Source organism: Anabrus simplex, chromosome 14, assembly GCF_040414725.1.
Source record: "Anabrus simplex isolate iqAnaSimp1 chromosome 14, ASM4041472v1, whole genome shotgun sequence".
NCBI lineage: Eukaryota > Metazoa > Arthropoda > Insecta > Orthoptera > Tettigoniidae > Anabrus > Anabrus simplex.
Window position 1 is genome coordinate 6,224,542 of NC_090278.1, and position 23,212 is coordinate 6,247,753.

At 43.0% G+C, this 23,212-nt stretch overlaps 1 protein-coding gene across 7 annotated transcripts in view; it reads right to left on the reverse strand.

The window, feature by feature from the left end:
* Positions 1 to 3,343, reverse strand: part of LOC136885706 (uncharacterized) — a 101,412-nt gene extending 98,069 nt beyond the window's left edge. For 5 of the 7 annotated variants that reach the window (XR_010861591.2, XR_010861590.2, XR_010861589.2 and 2 more), the window contains exon 1: positions 2,943 to 3,343. Coding sequence is in view for 2 of the 7 variants with exons in the window: in XM_067158424.2 (XP_067014525.2) it covers positions 2,943 to 3,293 (351 nt within the window). In the remaining 5 variants the exon portion in view is untranslated. Of the gene's footprint in view, positions 1 to 2,846 lie in introns of all 7 variants that reach the window. The other 2 variants (XR_010861592.2, XR_010861593.2) reach the window with 2 other exon arrangements.
* Between the last annotated feature and the right edge of the window lie 19,869 nt (positions 3,344 to 23,212).

A 23,212-nucleotide genomic window follows, 5' to 3' on the forward strand; every position in this document is an offset into this window, starting at 1 on the left:
AAAGGGCATACATATCTACAGTTACAATGTGAATTGACCATTAAATTTAAAATCTTAAAACTAAAAAAAACATTAAATGGTTACAAGAAAATATACCTAATCACTCTCATTTATGACATACATACATACAATGATGATGATGATGATGATGATGCTTGTCGTTTCAAGGGGCCTAACATCTAGGTATTCGGCCCCTGATGGTACGAAATAAAATTACAAAACAAAAGTTTTAAACCATCCACTGATCAAAAGAAAAAAAAGATGACATGAAGAATGAATGGATGGACATGAACCCCAAAACAATCAGTGGATCCTACCCAAAAACTACCAGAAACAAACAGCGTTACCGACCAAGGGACCATTCCAAAGTACAAACCTGATGATGATGATGACGCTTGTTTTCTAAAGGGGCCCAAAAGCCACGTCAACGGCCCCTCATAATGGTACATGCCGCTAGTAAAGTAGAACCATGGTATTTGTCATGTTGGGATACTAATCAAAAGTAGTGAAGACTCACAGTGTTCCACACAAGACTTTGTACAGGTAATGCAGACCTATGGTGTTTCTCACACAATGGCACCACTCATAGCCAACGCAAACCGATGAGGTTCCTCACCTAGGTGTACTAGTCACAGGTGCGAGTATTCACGTGGTGTTCCTCACATAGTGGGTATTAATCACAGTCAATGCAGACCTACAGTGTCGCTCATATAGTGGAATGAATCACGGGCAATGCCCACACCCATGGTGTTTCTCACAGTGGAACTAATCCCAGGCAATGTAAGCTCGTGGTGTTCCACATAGAGTAGTACTAATCACTTTTTTTTTAAAAATGTATTTCAGACAGCTCTTATGACAACAACGGGATTGGGAAGAAAGCAGCCGTGGCCTTAATTAAGGTACAGCCCCAGCATTTGCCTGGCATGAAAATGGGAAACAACGGAAAACCATCTTCAGGGCTGCCGACAGTGGGGTTCGAACTCACTATCTCCCGGATGCAAGCTCACAGCTGCACGCCCCTAACCGCACAGCCAACTCGTCCGGTGGTATTAATCATGGGTACTGTAAAACCCACACTGATTCACCCTGTTGCTACTAATTACAAACCTATTGTGTATCTAACATAGTGGTACTACTCGCAAGTAAAGGCGACCCAGGGTGCTCCTCGCATGATGGTACTAATCTCAAGGTTCTAATTCAATCATCCCTTGGTCTCCCCTTCTAGTCTCCTTTTACGACAAGCAGGGGATACCGTGGGTGTATTCGTTTGCACCCCTACCCACAGGGGTAAATCTTCATTTAACCCAGTTAGAATACCTAGTATGATTTTGATGATGTACAAATGATTATGGAAGGTTAGATTATTCATCGAGTAGCGAAACTGGAAATGAAACTACACTAGAACATAGCTCAAAGAACATAATAAAAAAATTAAAATACTGCATATTAGGGTATTAGAACTTCGCTTGTGATTTGATAGTCAATTTTTAGTAGAGATAAGAAAGCATTGTACTCCGAGTTTCGAATTTGCATGCTCTATATTATTGCGTCTTCGCTCATATGCAAACCAAAATGTCAGCGAAATGTTCATGAAAAATTTCATTCCCGGAAGTTAACAATAGTTTGTTTACAAACATGGCCGAAAAGTTTAAACACGCTATTTTGTTTATTAACAGTAAAAATTATACATAAAGGAATTACATCAATATCATTTTCCAGAGATAGTCTTGATAAAAACTGACACTTTGATCTGCTCAGTCCTTCTATGGTGATCTGCATTATTTGAATACTTTGACCTAGGTTTCTATATTCATGGAAATTCATGGAAAACACTGAAGAAACACTGACAGCTGATCTTACCACCCTGGGACAGTACTTTCGCAAATGGAGATTACAACAGAATCTAAATAAAACTGAAGTTATGCCTACTTGTTTTCACTTTAGCAACAAAATGTCCAATCGTGAACTGAAGGTTCAGTTTGAGAACATTTGTCTTGCCCACAACAGACAACCACAATATCTAGGGATTACTCTTGACAGAACTCTGTCCTTCAAGTAACATCTTCAGAAAACTGCTGCTAAGTTATGATCAAGGATCACCATCTTACAGAAGCTGTGTGGAACCACCTGGGGATCATTAGCATCTACCCTACGGTCTTCACTCTGTGCACTCTGCTGCAGAATACTGCTCATCGATATGGCTGAACAGCAGTCACACCAAATTAATTGACACTAAGCTGAATGCGTATGATATCAGGGACAATATCTACTCCCACTTCCTGTTCTATCCCATATTCCACCACCTCACCTCCGTCGGGAAAATGCTCTCCTCCGAGATTAAAGGAAAATAACTAACAACAGTCAGTTGCCAATCCATGGCAACATGAATGATGCTCTTATCAACAGGCCAAAATCTAGACATCCACCTGTTAGAACAGCCAGAAATCTAGCAGACGCTAACTTTAATCTGCTCAGGCCTAGAAGCAAGCATGGATATCAAGTGCTCCACCAGAATATCACAATCTACCATGATTGAAAAACAAACCAGGGGTTTTTGATTTTTCACAGAACCGGACAACCTTCAACACTGGCCATGGCAGTGGGGAATACTTAATTCGGCAGCGTGCAGTTGTGGTGCTATGAACAGTTTGGCACATAGTGGAGCAGTGTCTTCTCACCACCTACCAGGGAAACCATAGAGACTTTTTTTTTCTCTCACCTTTGTGTGTTGACTAGGTAAATAACTTGAACCTGTAAATACTACAAACTGTAAATATTATGCATTACTACTGTATTTATATGCAATTTGATGTGTTAGCCATATACTAAATAAAATAAGTATAAACACTGTTGGTTAATCGTGTTTCTTGACGAAAATATCCTGGTGTGAACAGACCTAGGCCTGATTCAATTGAAGCCTATGATCATTAAATTTGTCGTACCTCCTTCCGATTATTTCGCTTTTGTGTCCTTATTCCACGACCTTTACAGGTCTGACTCGCTAAACCGTTACTATTCAGTGGAAAATGTAAGTGTGGTACTGCTTCAGGTCTTAAAACACGTCTAATAGGAAGGTTTAATAATTCGTGCTTCAAGTCCCTTATGTAGTCCGAGTCGTCAAAGTGGACAGAGCACACACGAGCATTTCCAACAGTAAACGAGTTAGCCCGTTTGCAGGCATTAATCCACTTCAATTGAATTTCACTGTTCCTCGGAAAGCGATGGAATTTAATATCCAAGTCCTTCTGGTGTCTATCGTGGTTAGAGCAACCGGCGACAGCACAAATCACCATCGCACAGGTGGGAAAATTGGGTACAAGGCTGCGAAGGTAAACACTACTACTTCTTCCTCTTCCTCTTTAAAATTTAATGGGTTTCGCCTGTAATAGCGATTCACCCAGTCACTGACACTATAATGAACATAAAAGCAAATACAGTACAGAGAGACAATACGCGACACTCAGCGAGATATCGAGGGTCAGCTATCAGAGCTGTCTCTAGCGGATTGACCTGAGAACTACTCATTCTGTCATAACAGCACGTGTATTTGCGTGTGAAGTTTTTGGTGGTATTTATGCGTTTTCAGTGAGTGGTCATAATTAAATAGTAGCGTGTGTCATTCCTTGATATCTCCTCTCAACATGAGGGGAAAGGTATGTACTGTGTTTGGGTGCAGTAACTATGAAGTGGAGAAGAATGCGCGGCCTTTCTTCCCTTTCCCTCGTGACAAGAAAATGTAAGTAATATTGTGTTTGCATATATATTCTTCCAGTGACAAAGAGAGTTTTATAGGACCCGCTCGACCCATATATTAACTGGCCTAAAATATAATACGCATATTTTATTGTATAGTGCAGCAATTAACCTTCAGTACTGATGTGTTGTTGTAGGTGCGATCTGTGGGTTTGATTTAATTCATGAAAATACATATGCATATGAGTGTGGCTGGTTGTGTTCCAAGTTACCCCATTTGGAATGCCGTAATGCGTTGTCAAGCACTGAAGAAAATATGGGTGATTTAAGAAATATACATATTTTGTTGAAACAATATGATGATGCAAATTTGCTTTACCCTAATGTAATGGAATTATGGCAAGTATTGCTTATAGGGAAAGTTTGAATGTTTTTTGAGGCTAAATTTATAGATTTTCTTTCTGTTATTAGACTTCAAGTTAAAAAGAAAATTCTCCACCTCTTAAATATAAATTCATTGAATCACGTGTGTAAGCAATGTGCCGATATTTTTGTTAACAAGTGTTTTAATATGATGATACAATGCTTTTAAATGAGAAAAAAGAAAAATCTAGCCGTGAACGTTCAGGCAGGAATACTAAAGCTAAAAAAAAGTGATGCATAAATGAAAGATCAAGCCCTTTCACAGCAGTCCATTTCACATCTTGATTATATGTCTAATTTCGGTCTTGAAATAATAACTTGTTAAATAATTCCTCATTCATTTATACAGAATTGCTTTAGCAACTTTGAAGTTATAATCTTTGTAACATTTTTCCTTCTAGACGTAATTTACTTATCCATTTCCGTATATACATTTCCATTGATATCTGAATTTAGCGCGAATTTTCAGGTCAAGCCACTAGGAGCGCCACTTGCAACTTGTCTCCCATTTTAACAAGGCTAAATCCGGAAGTGTCGCGTATTGTATCTACTGTATTTGATCAAAGTATGGAGGAGACGAAAACACAAGCGATAAAGTTAACTTTTTTGTGCCGGGGGGGGGGGGTGCGAAGACCACTCCCTCCGCGTGATCATCGACCCAATCTACATGGCCTCCGACATGTCATTAATTTCTCAGAAGAAAAGAGATAGCAGGGAAGAGTGGGAGATGATACAAGTATCTGCCTGTTTGCATGTTAGACACGTTACCAGGCAAGTTTGTGTTGGTAGGATAGTGTTAAGGTGTAGTGTTGAAGGATCAGGGAAAAACCACATAGGCGGAAAAGAGAAAGAGCCTACATGTAAACCTTACATCTTGTGATAGTACATGCAAGGATGTGGGCTGGAAAGATCCAGTGGTTGTGTCAGTTGAGAAGAGGTATCATGCACCAGCCATGAACCATAGTCTCCCCGTTCCATCTGCCAGGGGATCAGTCCGTCTGGGCACTATCGTGACTAGCGCGGGCCTTGCCGGTTGCGGAGCCATGCGTCTAGTACCACTAGGGCCCGCCGCACAGCGCCACCTCCTTGGGGTCCCTTGTACCCAGTCTCCGATCCCGGAGAATGAGGCTAAGGCCGCCGGGGCGGGGCCTTCTGGAAGGGGGTGGGTCATGTCGCCGGGCCTCCTTCCTCTCTGCCGTGCCATGACCCGGTAAACAGGGCAACTGCGATGGGAGGCCGGGTGACCCCCCGCGCAGTTGGCGCACACCGGCGCCTCATTAAGTGCTTCGCAGGCCGTGTAATGGTGATCACCCCCACAGCGGTTTCACCTCACTAGGAGTCCACACCTCTCCTTCGGTGGCCCCACCTCAGACAGCGGAAACACTGCAAGAGCTGTTGAGGGGGACGTTTCGACCTCACCTGACTACCGCTACCGTACCCGCTGAGGTCCTGTCCTGATTTGCTCCTCCGTCGGCTGCTGTCCTGAGAGCAGTCCTGGGTTGAGGCTGGGCGGCCCTCTGGGCAGGGGAAGAGGCCTCTTCCTGGTGGCTCTCCTCCCGGCCTTGTGACCTCGGGGTAGCGGGTGGCTCCGATGCGTCGCCGTCTTTTTCCTCCTCCATGTTGGCGGGGGTCGGTGCTAACACTCGACTGCATTCTCTGTCCTGTGGAGCGCGCGTCGATGTCTGCAGCTCGACAGACACGCTGGCAGGTTGGGCTTGGACAGCAGCCTCTGAACGCCAGGGAGCGACCTCCTCCACTGCTGTTCTGCCGTCCGCCGTCACGGGCGCTTTCCTGGATTGCGCTCGGGTTACAGGCCCTTCCTGGTGGTCCTGGGTATGCGTCCCCTTCACCCTGGCAGGTGGTCGACGTTCCTGGTTGGCGGCCTTGTTGGCCTGCGTGTACTTCGTAAAGTACAGCGGTCCAACTGGGGTCACGGAAGCGCCACCGTCGTCCTCGGCTTCGTCTGGATGGCTGCCTCCCGGCTGCCTGAGACATCCAGCTGCTCCCTGAGTCCTGATAACCGGACGACCTGGACACGTTGGGACATCAGCCTCTCGAATGCGTGGAGATGGTTTGCGTCCTTGGGGGTAGATCACGACTGCCCAGCCTGGGATCACCTCGCCGATGACCTGGGTAAGCGACCCATCTCCGCTGCCCTCCGCGATCACTGCAAGGAGATCGACTATAGGAATCGTCTCCCGGTATACGTCCTTATCCCACCGGTTGTATACCAACAGCGCCAGGAGTCTGAAGTCTGGGGCGGGCGCCAATCTCAGCCTAGCTTGGAGTTCTCGTGTGGCTAACTCGCAGTCGTAGTCGGCCGGTCTCTATTGGACGGTTATCATCGCCATCCTGGTCCTCCTGAAAAAGAAATCCTGAAAGAGAAAGCGAACACCGAGAAGAAAAGCTCTTTCGAAATTGTACTAACAAGTACAGCTGCCTGACTAGCACTTAGAAAGCACAGATCACCTGGCGAAGAGAGAGAGAGCGAGCGAGAGGCACGTACGTCCTTCCACTACAACAGTCAAGCTCGTCTTCTGATGAAGATATCTTCTTCTTCTTAAGACGTCGTCTCCAAACGGAGGTAGACGATCCACACGGCCAGCTCTGATCTTGACGTTGCAGCCATGCCATGTGAGTTTATTGGAATATCTCTTAGGATCTTTAATGCAGTGGTTTCCCGTTGCCTTCTGCATCCTAATGCCGTTGACCAAAATGGTTTCTCCGCGTCTGGGAACAAGTTTTTGTCCCCAAGACAATAGAGTGCCCTTACCCATACCCGCTCATCCGCTCTCAAAAAGACTGTTGGCACTTGGAATAGGGGATCTCCTTATACCGGGAGATAATCGGTCCCTTCATTCGTTAGCCGCCTGCATATAAAGTATTATTTTTATATACAGTCATTAAGAACAGAAGAAGAAAGATAGAGCTACCACCGAACATGATGGGATTTATTATCCAACATGATAGTTGAGTGGGTAACACTAATCGTAGCCTAAAAAGCGGCTGTATCCATTTGATTCTACTAACTTCGAGCATCGGACATTGAAACGTAATATGGTTAACTGTATTAACCGAAGTATGACATTACAGAGGTTAGACTCGAGCAATTTCACACGATATAACTGATCAGGAATGTATATGTGATTGAGACGGAAACAAATAACATTAGTGATATGACGTTTAGAATAATAATGTTGTTTAAACCACGGAGATTTAGGTATAATCGGAAGGAGCGTAACATACTTCGACCCGTTCTACGCGAGGGGTGACTCCAATCATCTTGCCATTATTGTCTGACCGTATCTCTACATTTGCTCCAAAAATCAGTAAAGGGTAATGCCAAATGGTATGCTATGCCCTCTCCTTGAGCCGCCACATTAACCAAGGCATTACCCTGTTCATTTCCTTTAATATCAGAATGGCCAGGAATCCAAAGTAATGTAACCTTTATTCCTAATTGATGTATTTCAAAACAAAGTTTTCGAAGAATTTGAATGTACCAATTTTTCCGGAAACATGGATTGTTTAAAGCTTGGAGGACACTCAGGGAATCAGTTGCAATGTAGGCACTCGCGAGTTGAGAATACTTTATGCATAATAAGGCTTGACGGAACGCAAAAGCCTTCGCCGCAAAAAAGATGTCTCCGACGGGAGTGTATATTGTTTTGAAATGTGTAGATCTTGTGAAAAAACAGCAGCCCCTACACCTGGAGCGTTATTCTGTTTGGAACTAGCTATATATAAGATTGGGGAAAGGTAATGAACATCCTGGGACAATGCTATCCGTATGTATTTAATAGAACGCGTTCTAAATAATTGACCTAAGGTTTGAGAACAACCGACTGAGGGAAGAATAATGTGAGGGACGTAATAGTTTACTTGAAAGGTAAGATGAAAGGGAATTAAGTTATATGCCCAGTCAAGAGCTGGGTAGCTACATAGGGCAGTACCTCGTTCCTGACATTATCGTACGAGTAAGGATAATTTTGAAAGGAGGGGGTGTGAGGTAATCGAGAGAGTCCTGAGAATAAATTTCGAGGCAAGCAATTTTCTCCTCAAATATAATGGTTATTCCGCAGCCTCAACCAAAGTCGTGTTGTTGGGGGAAGATTGTAGAGCCCCGATACAGAGCTTAACAAAGTGTACCTGAGACGAGTCCAATTTATCAAGCTTCTTAATAGCTACCGTATCAATGACACCTGAGCTACAATCAAAAGTCGAGCGAATGATGTTTTGATACATCAGTAGCATTGTACTTGGATCCGATCCCCAAGACCTATTCATTAAGGCAAAATATAATGTTTCTTTTCGGCAGAGATCTCCCTACCAGGTATTGAAAATGAGAGTGCCATAATAACTTCCTGTCGAAGTAAATACCTACGTATTTAGTCGAAGTGATAATCGGGATCGGAAAACTTTGAAAGAGGAAAGGCGGGTGATCAGTACAGTAGTATAATTGAACAGTTCGGCCGCCACCGCCACCGCGGGCTCCCAGAGGCCACCTCCACCGCCACCGCAGCCAGAGGCCTCCCAGAGGCCACCTCCACCGCCACCACAGCCAGAGGCCTACCAGATGCCTCCTCCACCACCACCACAGCCAGAGGCCTCCCAAAGGTCTCCTCCACTACCCGCGGGAAATTTGAATTTGTAAACAAAGCCACGTGCTTTTTGACAGCTATCATCGACAACAACGCATCGCTAACCTCAGTACTGCCATCTTGACGGGCCTAAACCTCAGTAGTGCCAACTTAATCTAACTAGCGCGAGGTAAACAAAGCCACGTGTTCTTTGACAGCCACGTGCTTTTTGACAGGCAACAACGCATCGCTAACTTCAGTACTGCCATCTTGACGGGCCTAAACCTCAGTAGTACCAACTTAACCTAACTAGCGTGAGATAAACAAAGCCACGTGCTTTTCTTGACAGCTGTCATCCGCCATCTTTAAACTACAGAGCACCGTGCTGCCCTCTTTATCGCAGTAGCTACAAATTCGTCACCTGTCATCGGCAGTGCTGCCATCTTGGCGGGTCTAAATCTTAGTGCTACCAACTTAACCTCACTAGCGCGAGATAAACAAATCCACGTGCTTTTTTGACAGCTGTCATCCGCCATCTTTAATCTATAGAGCACAGTGCTGCCCTCTTTAGCTACTTACCTTTGAAATGTGGTGGCGGATAATTTGAAAAATGCTTTTGATAGCAGCCATCTTTAATCAAGAGAACACCGTGCTGCACTCTATGTGGTAGCGGCAATTTGAAAACTTCTAAGTGCCCCTGTTTGGAAACAAACCACGTGCTTTTTTGACAGCTACATCCGCCATCTTTAATCAAGGGAGCGCCGTGCCGCACTCTTTAGTTGAAATGTGGTGGCGGCAATTTGAAAAATTCCACGTGCTCTTGTTTGGAAACAATGCTACATGCTTTTTTGACAGCTACCGTCCGCCATCTTTAATCCATAGAGCACAGCGCTGCCCTCTTTAGTTACTTACCTTTGAAATGTGGTGGCGGATAATTTGAAAAATGCTTTTTGACAGCAGCCATCTTTGAGCACCGTGCTGCCCTCTTTAGCTAGATACCTTTGAAATGTAGTGGCAGGCAATTCCACATGACAGCAGCCATCTTTAATCAAGAGAGCACCGTGCTGCCCTCTATCTGGTGGCGGCAATTTGAAAAATTCTACAAGCTCTTGTTTGGAAACAAACTCACGCGCTTTTATGACAGCCGTCATCCGCCATGTTTAATCAACATAGCACAGTGCTACCCTCTTTAGCTAGATACCTTTGAAATGTGGTGGCGGCAAATTCCACGTGCTCTTGTTTGGAAACAAAGCCATGTGCTTTTTTGACAGCTGTCATCCACCATCTTTAATCAATAGAGCACTGTGCTGCTATCATGCGGGTAATTTCGTCAGTTGTCATCCGCCATCTTTAATCCACAGAGCACCGTGCTGCCCTCTGTATGACATGTAGTAGCGGGCAATTTGAAAAGTTCTGTTAGCTGTCATCCGCCATCTTTAATCAAGAGAGTACCGTGCTGCCATCTTTAGCTAGATACCTTTGAAATGTGGTGGTGGCAATTTGAAAAATTCTATGTGCTCTTGTTTGGAAACAAAGCCACGTGCTTTTTGACAGCTGTCATCCACCATCTTTAACCAATAGAGCACTGTGCTGCTATCATGCGGGCAATTTCGTCAGCTGTCATCCGCCATCTTTAATCCACAGAGCACGGTGCTGCCCTCTGTAGTAGTGGGCAATTTGAAAAGTTCTGTTAGCTGTCATCCACCATCTTTAATCAAGAGAGCACCGTGCTGCCATCTTTAGCTAGATACCTTTGAAATGTGGTGGCGGCAAATTGAAAAATTCCACGTGCTCTTGTTTAGTAAACAAACTCACGCGCTCTTTGTCAGCTGTCATCCGCCATCTTACACCGTGTAAACTGTGATCCCCCTCCCAGACTATCTTTCTCCAGTGTTTTTACAGTGTATGTGCTTGCAAGCTGTACTATGTATTGTGTAATTTGATGTATTTACATGTATTTTATTTCCTATCCTTGCCCCTCTTATGGAATAAATGTATTTTTGCCCGTTCCGCATGTCTTCAGGGAAATGTAGAAGTATTCTCGCCCTGAAGAGTCCTCCCTCCCTTCCGAGCTCTCTCTATCTCTCTTGCTTCGCGCCCCTCTGCAACTCCCTTCTCTTCTAGAGGGGAGTTTCGGTCCACGGTCCACGTGACCGCTGCTCGGCTCGCGGTCGTTCTCCTCGGCCGGCCGGGCGATTCGGCTGTTGGCACTCTGAGCAGTCTGTTATCTCCTGGGCTTGCCTTCTAGCCCCTCGAACCCGGCACGCTAGCGCGGAGGTAAGAGAGAAAGAGGGATCTTGCTATTGTACTGTCCCCTTAAGATGTCGAAATTTAAGGTGCCTGAGGTAAAAACGAGGCTTGTCACTGTGTAATGATAGGAACTTTGTGCTTTGGATTCGATCTTTATTTAAGATTTCTAGTTGATGTGTTTGATTCAGTTTAAAGAAAGTATTTTCATGGCCGAAACATTCCATTGTGGGGTTAAGTAGGTGTTGCTTTTCTACGTTATTGTAATCCACTACGGATTCTCTATGTGCCTTCGGGCGTTGCGTTGGTTAAGAATTCGGAAGGCCATGCTTAATTTATTCTCAACCTTATTGTAATATTAGAAGGTCTTTCATATTATGTTCGGAAAGTTGCAAAGCGAAACCCTTCACGTATGCATGTGAACTTGTACCTGGTAGAGAGGGCTGGCTCCCTCATTAGTGTTTTGTAATAATTCTGAATGTATATACGGGTATTATCCTCTTAATTGTAAATTGTTGTTACTTGATGTTTTTAAAGCAGTTAAAGTTTCCGAACTTGTAATTAAAGAAGCTTGGCGAGATATCGTTGTTAATTGGTGTTGGTATCTTTCGCTTAATGCGACCTTCATCCAGCCCCTTCGGGCCGCCGCTTTTCCTAGCCCGTACCTGCCGTTCCACTGTCATCCGCCATCTTTAATCAAGAGAGTACCGTGCTGCCATCTTTAGCTAGATACCTTTGAAATGTGGTGGTGGCAATTTGAAAAATTCTATGTGCTCTTGTTTGGAAACAAAGCCACGTGCTTTTTGACAGCTGTCATCCACCATCTTTAATCAAGAGAGCACCGTGCTGCCATCTTTAGCTAGATACCTTTGAAATGTGGTGGCGGCAAATTGAAAAATTCCACGTGCTCTTGTTTAGTAAACAAACTCACGCGCTCTTTGTCAGCTGTCATCCGCCATCTTACATCGCAAACCTCAGTGCTACACTCTTTAGTTGAAAAATGGTGGCGGATAATTTAAAAAGAAAAATTCTACAGCAGCCATATCTTGACGCTAATTGCACAAGATGGTAGCTATACATGACTCCTTAAAGGTGCTTATGCAAGATGGCTACTACATAGGTTCTTATGAGACTCCCTTGGGATGCTTGCGCAAGATAGCGGTTATACAAGACTCCTTATGAGACGCCCTAGAGATGCTTGCGCCAGATGGCGGTTGCTCTTATGAGGCGGCTTAAGGGTCCTTGCACAAGATGGCTAGAGACGCCCTAAGGATGCTTGCGCAAGATGGCGGACGCAAGATGGCGGCTATACACGACTCCTTATGAGACGCCTTAAGGGTGCTTGCGCGAGATGGCTGCTGCTCTTATGAAGAAAGCTACCTTAGAGGCTAACGTGTCTTGCTAGTTCGATTCATTAAATTTGGGGCTTAAATGCAAAATGTTAAATATCTCGAAAACGGTGCATCGTAGAGCAAAACGGACAAAATTTTTCTACCCAATACCTCGGTTCGCAGTATGAGGAACAAGTAAAACATAGTCTATTGACGAGATCAACGGTTCGGTTCCTACTTAGACGCTTTGGCATTCGCTCTGTTTTACCTTGTATTGAAGCAAGTCCTCGCAACATGATCAAGTCTAGCTATGGTAGAGAGTATAACGTGCCGTGCAGGTTCGATTCATTAAATTTGGGGCTTAAATGCAAAATGTTAAATATCTCGAAAACGGACAAAATTTTTCTACCTAATACCTAGGTTTGCAGTATCAGGAAAAAGAAAACATAGTCAAATGATGAGATCGACGGTTCGATTCCTACTTAGGCCCTTTGGCATTGGCAGCTATCTATTTCTACAAGATGGCGGCTATACATAGCTTCTTATGAGACAGCTTAAGAGCGCTTGCACAAGATGGTTGCTGCTCTTATGAGACGCCCTAGGGGTGCTTGCGCAAGGTAGCAGCGACAAGACGGTGACTATACACAGCTGCTTATGATACGGCCTAGAGGTGCTCACACAAGATGGTGGCTGCTCTGATGAAGAAAGCTAGCTTTGCATCGCGCAGGTATTTTTACAGCACTAAACCTCATACCTTTGAAATTTGGTGGCGGGCAATTTGAAAAATTCGACGTGCTTTTTCTTCACAGCAGCTTTCTTTAGACAATCTTTAGGCTGTTAAGGCCTCCTCTTATGTCAAGGCATAGCTCTATCGAACAAGTTTAAACCTGCATCGGAATAGCTAGAGTAAGCACGTGCTGCAGTGATGACGTCATTATCCATGTTTAGACTTGCAAATCACTAAAGAAACATAACAAGACTAGAATCGAACACTGCACTCTATACCGTGATCATGTGATCGGAACATTGATTGAAGTGTTTAGAACACTCAATAAGTGATCATGACTATAATAGAACGCTGTACTCGATACAACATGTGTTTAGAACATGTCAGGGATACCTTTGTTCTAAGAAGATTAGATTACCGCACATTCCTTGTATGGCTAATAGGCTAAAGGGCTAATGGGCTAAAGGGCTAATGGGCTAAAGGGCTAAAGGGCTAATGGGCTAAAGGGCTAAAGGGCTAAAGGTGCAACAACCTCATCGATCGCTATCAGCAAGAACGCTTGTACTTTGTTAAGTGTAGAAAATTAATCTTTATTTGTAAATGGTTTCATGCTCAGAAAAAGGAATGGAACCTAGGGGTTACGTCTTACCTAATAAAATCCCCGAGGTGCGATGAGTTACGTTTTTCGAACTAGTGTTTGGAACACTGAACTTTTCAAGATGATAGCAGAGAGTTTAGCAATGTTCTGTTGTTGGATTATAAATTCCGCGCTACAACATGCATAAGGTAGCAGCCTTGAGGTTTACCGCCGTAAAGATGACAAGAGTGAGGTTAGCAATGTTCCGTTGTTGGATTTTAAATTCCGCGCTATAACATGCATAAGGTGGCAGCCTTGAGGTTTACCGCCGTAAAGATGGCAGCAGTGAGGTTAGCGACGCTCTATTGTCCTTCAAAGTGAGGTTAGGGTTCGTCAAGAAGACAGCTGTCAAAAACGCACGTGGCTATGTTTACCAAACAAGAGCACGTGGCTGTGACGTCACGGTCACGTGGTATGCTGCGTCAGCATGAAACGATCAATGTCTACACCTACGTAGTTAACACTCTGCTATGTTCACAAGATTTTTTACGCATAAGTATTCTTTATGCTTCACGTTCATGAACATAGGTTATGTTAAGATCGCAGCAGATACAAGCGATGGTCACACGCTCTAGTAGAAGACGCATGCATTATCAAAAGGTACACGCTTTTAAACATTGCTATTCTTACCGCTGCCATGTTCACAAGATTTTTAAACATCGCTATTCTTTGTACTTTAAGTTCATGCACATAGGCTATGCTAAGATAGCAGCACAAACACATGCGAACTTTGTACATTCTAGTGGAATAAGTTTAGTACTGCGTGCGTCATAGATACATGATGTGTACGCGCATTTAAACATGGCTATACTTAATGCTGCTGTCATGTTTACAAGATTTTTATACATTGCTATTCTTTATGCTTTAAGTTCGTGCACACACAAGCGATAGTCGTACGCTCTAGCAGAAGAAGTTTAGTACGATAGTCGATACATACATTATCGATAGGTGATGTGTACACGCTTTAGAACATAGCTCTTCTTTGTGCTTTAAGTTCATGCACATAGGTTAGGGATACACAAAAGCGATTGCTACATGCTCTAGCGGAAGAAGCCTAGTACAATACTCGATGCATGTAAAATCGATAGGTTATGCTAACATAACAGCACACTTACACGGTTTTAGCACAATCTAATAGGAAAAGTTTAGTATGATAGTCGTTTCATGCAAAATCATTAGGTAATGAGTACACGCTTTGAAACAAGGCTATTCTTTGTACTTTAAGTTCATGCGTATAGGTTATGCTAAGGTAGCAGCAAAATCTAGCGCAAGAAGTTTAGTACGATATTTGTTGCTTGCAAAATCCATAGGTAATGTGTAAACGCTTTGAAACATGGCTATTCTTTGTACTTTAAGTTTATGGGTATAGGTTATGCTAAGATAGCAGCACAATCTAGCGGCAGAAGTTTAGTAAGAGATTCGATGCATGCAAAATCAATAAGGAATATGCACACGCTTTGAAACATGGCTATTCTTTGTACTTTAAGGTCATGCGTATAGGTTATGGTAAGGTAGCAGCACAATCTAGAGGAAGAAGTTTAGTACGAGAGTCGATGCTTGCAAAATCGATAAGTAATATGTACACGCTTTGAAACATGGCTATTCTTTGTACTTTAAGTTCATGTGTATAAGTTATACTAAGATAGCAGCACAATCTAGCGGAATAAGTTTAGTACGGGAGTCGATGCATGCAATATCAATAAGTAATATGCACACGCTTTGAAACATGGTTGTTCTTTGTACTTTAAGGTCATGCGTATAGGTTATGCTAAGGTAGCAGCGCAATCTAGAGGAGGAAGTTTAGTGCGATATTTGTTGCTTGCAAAATCGATAGGTAATGTGTACACGCTTTGAAACATGGCTATTCTTTGTACTTTAAGTTTATGGGTATAGGTTATGCTAAGATAGCAGCACAATCTAGCGGAAGAAGTTTAGTAAGAGATTCGATGCATGCAAAATCAATAAGGAATATGCACACGCTTTGAAACATGGCTATTCTTTGTACTTTAAGGTCATGCGTATAGGTTATGCTAAGGTAGCAGCACAGTCTAGAGGAAAAAGTTTAGTACGAGAGTCGATGCTTGTAAAATCGATAAGTAATATGTACACGCTTTGAAACATTGCTATTCTTTGTACTTTAAGTTCATGTGTATAAGTTATACTAAGATAGCAGCACAATCTAGCGGAAGAAGTTTAGTACGGGAGTCGATGCATGTAATATCAATAAGTAATATGCACACGCTTTGAAACATGACTGTTCTTTGTACTTTAAGGTCATGCGTATAGGTAGCCGCACAATCTAGAGGAGGAAGTTTAGTACGAGAGTCGATGCTTGCAAAATCGATAAGTAATGTATACACGCTTTGAAATATGGCTATTCTTTATAATTTCAGTTCATGTGTATAAGTTATGCTACGATAGCAGCACAATCTAGTGGAAGAAGTTTACTACGGGGGTCGATGCATGTCATATCAATAAGTAATATGCACACGCATTAAAACGTGGCTATTTTTTGTACTTTAAGGTCATGCGTATAGGTTATGCTAAGGTAGCAGCACAATCTAGAGGAAGAAGTTTAGTACGAGAGTCGATGCTTGCATAATCGATAAGTAATGTGTACACGCTTTGAAACATGGCTATTCTTTGTACTGTAAGTTAATACGTATAGCTTATGCCAAGATAGCAGCACGATCTAGCGGAAGAAGTTTAGTACGAGAGTCGATGCATGCAAAATCGATAGTTGATGTGTACACGCTTTGAAACATGACTATTCATTGTACTTTAAGTTCATGGGTATAGGTTATGCTAAGATAGTAGCACAATCTAGCGGAAGAAATTTAGTACGATATTTGATGCATGCAAAATCAATAAGTAATTGTACACGCTTTGAAACATGGCTATTCTTCGTACTTTAAGTTCATGTGTATAAGTTATGCTAAGATAGCAGCACAATCTAGCGGAAGAAGTTTAGTACGATATTTGCTGCATGCAAAATCGATAGGTGATGTGTACAGGCTTTGAAATATGGCTATTCTTTTTACTTTAAGGTCATGCGTATGGGTTATGCTAAGTTAGCAGCACAATCTAGCGGAAGGAGTTTAGTGCGAGAGTCGATGCATGCAATATCGATAGGTAATGTGTACACGCTTTGAAACATGGCTATTCTTTGTACTTTAAGTTCATGTGTATAAGTTATGCTAAGATAGCAGCACAACCTAGCGGAAGAAGTTTAGTACGATATTTGTTGCATGCAAAGTCGATAGGTAATGTGTACACGCTTTGAAACATGGCTATTCATTGTACTTTAATTTTATGTGTAAAGGTTATGCTAAGATAGCAGCACGATCTAGCGGAAGAAGTATAGTACGATGGTCGATGCATGCAAAATCGATAGGTGATGTGTACACGCTTTGAAACACGGCAATTCATACTGCTGGTCTGTTCCCAAGACTTTTAAGCATAGCTAATCCCAATGCTGCTCTTAACGACGTCGAGCTAAGGATTGATTGCGTGACCGTGACGTCACAGCCACGTGCGTTTTTGACAGCTGTCTTCTTGACGAAGCCTAGCCTCGCTTTGAAGGACAATAGAGCGTCGCTAACCTCACTGCTGCCATCTTTACGGCGGTAAACCTCAAGGCTGCCACCTTATGCATGTTATAGCGCGGAATTTAAAATCCAACAACGGAACATTGCTAACCTCACTCTTGTCATCTTTACGGCAGTAAACCTCAAGGCTGCCACCTTATGCATGTTGTAGCGCGGAATTTATAATCCAACAACAGAACATTGCTAAACTCTCTGCTATCATCTTGAAAAGTTCAGTGTTCCAAACACTAGTTCGAAAAACGTAACTCATCGCACCTCGGGGATTTTATTAGGTAAGACTAACTCCTAGGTTCCATTCCTTGTTCTGAACATGAAACCATTTACAAATAAAGATTAATTTTCTACACTTAACAAAGTACAAGCGTTCTTGCTGATAGCGATCGATGAGGTTGTTGCACTTTTAGCCCTTTAGCCCATTAGCCCTTTAGCCCTTTAGCCCATTAGCCCTTTAGCCTATTAGCCCTACAAGGAATGTGCGGTAATCTAATCTTCTTAGAACAAAGGTATCCCTGACATGTTCTAAACACATGTTGTATCGAGTACAGTGTTCTATTATAGTCTTGATCACTTATTGAGTGTTCTAAACACTTCAATCAATGTTCCGATCACATGATCACGGTATAGAGTGCAGTGTTCGATTCTAGTCTTGTTATGTTTCTTTAGTGATTTGCAAGTCTAAACATGCATAATGTCGTCATCACTGCAGCACGTGCTTACTCTAGCTATTCCGATGCAGGTTTAAAATTGTTCGATAGAGCTATGCCTTGACATAAGAGGAGGCCTTAACAGCCTAAAGATTGTCTAAAGAAAGCTGCTGTGAAGAAAAAGCACGTCGAATTTTTCAAATTACCCGCCACCAAATTTCAAAGGTATGAGGTTTAGTGCTGCAAAAATACCTGCGCGATGCAAAGCTAGCTTTCTTCATCAGAGCAGCCACCATCTTGTGTGAGCACCTCTAGGCCGTATCATAAGCAGCTGTGTATAGTCACCGTCTTGTCGCTGCTCCCTTGCGCAAGCACCCCTAGGGCGTCTCATAAGAGCAGCAGCCATCTTGTGCAAGCGCTCTTAAGCTGTCTCATAAGAAGCTATGTATAGCCGCCATCTTGTAGAAATAGATAGCTGCCAATGCCAAAGGGCCTAAGTAGGAATCGAACCGTCGATCTCATCATTAGACTATGTTTTCTTTTTCCTGATACTGCAAACCTAGGTATTAGGTAGAAAAATTTTGTCCGTTTTCGAGATATTTAACATTTTGCATTTAAGCCCCAAATTTAATGAATCGAACCTGCATGGCACGTTATACTCTCTACCATAGCTAGACTTGATCATGTTGCGAGGACTTGCTTCAATACAAGCTAAAACAGAGCGAATGCCAAAGCGTCTAAGTAGGAACCGAACCGTTGATCTCATCAATAGACTATGTTTTACTTGTTCCTCATACTGCGAACCGAGGTATTGGGTAGAAAAATTTTGTCCGTTTTGCTCTACGATGCACCGTTTTCGAGATATTTAACATTTTGCATTTAAGCCTCAAATTTAATGAATCGAACTAGGACGACACGTTAGCCTCTAAGGTAGCTTTCTTCATAAGAGCAGCAGCCATCTTGCGCAAGCACCCTTAAGGCGTCTCATAAGGAGTCGTGTATAGCCGCCATCTTGCGTCCGCCATCTTGCGCAAGCATCCTTAGGGCGTCTCTAGCCATCTTGTGCAAGGACCCTTAAGCCGCCTCATAAGAGCAACCGCCATCTGGCGCAAGCATCTCTAGGGCGTCTCATAAGGAGTCTTGTATAACCGCTATCTTGCGCAAGCATCCCAAGGGCGTCTCATAAGAACCTATGTAGTAGCCATCTTGCATAAGCACCTTTAAGGAGTCATGTATAGCTACCATCTTGTGCAATTAGCGTCAAGATATGGCTGCTGTAGAATTTTTCTTTTTAAGTTATCCGCCACCATTTTTCAAATAAAGAGTGTACCACTGAGGTTTGCGATGTAAGATGGCGGATGACAGCTGACAAAGAGCGCGTGAGTTTGTTTACTAAACAAGAGCACGTGGAATTTTTCAATTTGCCGCCACCACATTTCAAAGGTATCTAGCTAAAGATGGCAGCACGGTGCTCTCTTGATTAAAGATGGTGGATGACAGCTAACAGAACTTTTCAAATTGCCCGCTACTACAGAGGGCAGCACCGTGCTCTGTGGATTAAAGATGGCGGATGACAACTGACGAAATTACCCGCATGATAGCACAGTTCTTTGATTAATGATGGTGGATGACAGCTGTCAAAAAAGCACATGGCTTTGTTTCCAAACAAGAGCACGTGGAATTTGCCGCCACCACATTTCAAAGGTATCTAGCTGAAGAAGGCAGCACTGTGCTCTGTTGATTAAACATGGCGGATGACGGCTGTCAAAAAAGCGCGTGAGTTTGTTTCCAAACAAGAGCTTGTAGAATTTTTCAAATTGCCGCCACCACATAGAGGGCAGCACGGTGCTCTCTTGATTAAAGATGGCTGCTGTCATGTGGAATTGCCTGCCACTACATTTCAAAGGTATCTAGCTAAAGAGGGCAGCACGGTGCTCAAAGATGGCTGCTGTCAAAAAGCATTTTTCAAATTATCCGCCACCACATTTCAAAGGTAAGTAACTAAAGAGGGCAGCGCTGTGCTCTATGGATTAAAGATGGCGGACGGTAGCTGTCAAATAAGCGTGTAGCATTGTTTCCAAACAAGAGCACGTGGAATTTTTCAAATTGCCGCCACCACATTTCAACTAAAGAGTGCGTCACGGCGCTCCCTTGATTAAAGATGGCGGATGTAGCTGTCGAAAAAGCACGTGGTTTGTTTCCAAACAGGGGCACTTAGAAGTTTTCAAATTGGCGCTACCACATAGAGTGCAGCACGTTGCTCTCTTGATTAAAGATGGCTGCTATCAAAAGCATTTTTCAAATTATTCGCCACCACATTTCAAAGGTAAGTAGCTAAAGAGGGCAGCACTGTGCTCTATAGATTAAAGATGGCGGATGACAGCTGTCAAAAAAGCACGTGGATTTGTTTATCTCGCGCTAGTGAGGTTAAGTTGGTAGCACTAAGGTTTAGACCCGCCAAGATGGCAGCACTGCCGATGACAGGTGACGAATTTGTAGCTACTGCGATAAAGAGGGCAGCACGGTGCTCTGTAGTTTAAAGATGGCGGATGACAGCTGTCCAAAAAAGCACGTGGCTTTGTTTATCTCACGCTAGTTAGGTTAAGTTGGTACTACTGAGGTTTAGGCCCGTCAAGATGGCAGTACTGAGGTTAGCGATGCGTTGTTGTCGATGATAGCTGTCAAAAAACACGTGGCTTTGTTTACAAATTCAAATTTCCCGCGGGTGGTGGAGGAGACCTCTGGGAGGCCTCTGGCTGTGGTGGTGGTGGAGGAGGCATCTGGGAGCCCTCTGGCTGTGGTGGCGGTGGAGGTGGCCTCTGGGAGGCCTCTGGCTGCGGTGGCGGTGGAGGTGGCCTCTGGGAGCCCGCGGTGGCGGTGGCGGCCGAACTGTCCAATTATACTACTCAGTACGATGTGACCAAGAGAAAATTACCGCTTTACATTTTTCGTAGGCCATTTTTAATCGATGATCTTGAAGCCAAATTGCGAAATCTATGAAAGTCGTGTGTAAGGAACTGTCGATTGCTTCGAGAGACGGGAGACTTAAGATATATACGGTAACAAGGTCTTCGGCAAATTGCAACATACGAGCCCCGCGTGTTATAATTTTCTCTAGGGACATCGAATATAGGGTAAATAAAATAGGACTGAGGATATCGCCTAAGGCAGCCCCTTAGACGTCATTCGTGCCTTGACAATTATTGAAGTAACACGAGGAGGTCAAAGTTGTCATCAGCCGCACGTAAGTAAAAAAATATAGTCATCAAAGTTTATTTCCGACAGCGTGCAGAATTAATATCTGTTAACAACAAGTTAATAGCGTCGGTGGCAGAATGACCCGGTAGGAGGGCGAATTGGTATTTGGGAAGTAAATTATAATATTCTAAGGACCATTTTAGCCGCTCAAGAATAATTTTTTTGGAAATTTTTCCGTAGGCATTGTCCATTGATCCTGTAACTCTCGGGAAGTAGAGGGTTTTTACCTTGTTTAAAGACGGCAACCAACTAAAATTCATTCCATGTGGTAGGAACTTGAGCAGACTCGAGGCAACGATTGAATATCTGAAGTAAGGTCTGCCTCGTGACTGTAGGAAGTCATTTTAATACCGAATACGATATATCATCCCGGCCGGGAGCCGAGCTACGTGACGTTTGGATGGCCAGATTTAATTCGTGGATATCAACGAGACGAAGGAGAGAAGAAAATTGATTGGATGTAGCAGGGGTATGGAAACTATAATGCGGGGAGAGAGAATCCGAGGTTAGTTTGTTAAGGAAAAACATTATAGCCTCAATATTTTAGTGTACAGTAGATGGTGTGCGAAAAAATGGTTTGATAGGTGTGTAATCGCTCTCCACATGTATTTTGATAGCAATTGTATATTAACAGAGGAAATAAAGGAATACCAAGCTAGGCAGCATTTGTCGTTAACTTTCTTTTTAATTTGGGCGACAAGTACTTTATAATGTAAGTATGTTTGGAAAGTTCCCAAACGTCGAAAGGAGCGAAGTGCTGCTTTCCTTTGTGAAATTAAAATGGCACACTCATCATCCCATCAGCGTGCGTAGTGGATAGTTTAGGGTCTAAAAAGTGGCCGTTGAGGATGGTGTAGATCTAAATACTGAGTAATTATGGAAGTAAAGGTATTATAGGACATCTATTGACGATCAAGAACGAATAACGTGTTCACCAAAAACTGTTGAAATTTGGTTGTATGGAAGTGCAGCATTCTCCTACACATTTTGACCGGGGGCAGTTCACCTGGATGACTATCAGCAAAGACAATAAGGATGGGGAAATGATCACTCGAATGAGTGTCCTTTACCACCTCCCATTCAACTCTGTGTGCCAGTTCACTATTACATATTGTTAAATCAACAGCACTCTTCTTTTGAAAAGGTGACGTCACGCGAGTGGGCGAACCGTAATTTAACCCCTTCAAACCTGAATTATTTTGTGCAATGGAAAAAATATTTAAATACTACTTTTTGTTTATAATACTCAATTATGTAACATGATTTACCTAATTTCTCTGGGTGTAATTTCTAAATTGCCGAATTTTGATGTGCATAATTGTGCTCAATTCTACCCAAACGTTGCATATTCAAGGTGAACTGCTGCTGTTTGATCAGTAATACAAATTCATCTATTACTCGTAAAATGTATATTTATATGTTACAATAGCTTATATACAACACATTAGAAACAATGAAATACTAGAAATATATTCTGTTTAGAAAAAGAATACAATCCTGTTATATGTCACAACAGTCTTTCGAAACTAACAAGTCACTTTACTGTGTCACTGTAATTCTGCCAGGACGATGGAAATCAACGAAACAATTTCTGTCCTTCTTAATACATAAGTGAACCGTACATTTGTCGCAATAGAAATGTGTTTTCTGATTGCAAAGTTTGTTTTTACACCGTTTGCCTTCCTTGTTTCCATCTAAATGTGGCATGTGGTCAACAAGGTCTTGACGAACTTCTGGAATAGGACGCCGTTACTCTTTACTGCGCTTGGGATTACTTTTAGGTTGACTTTCTCCACAACTTGGTCTTCCACGTTTCTTTGATTGGGGTTTTCCTGCCTTTACAAGACTTTCTGCAATACGCATTCTAAAATGCAGAAGATCAAGAACGTTTTTCACTGGAACTCCAACTGCAACTCAGTCGCGCTTATATCCCAACAAACTGCAAACAATAGCAAAGTCAATAATGTGGAAAATAAGCCTCAAAGTCCACTTCCTTGAGCAAATATAAATACGATACAGAGCAATCAGCTGATCCAATAGATCCACACCGCCCATTGCGTGATT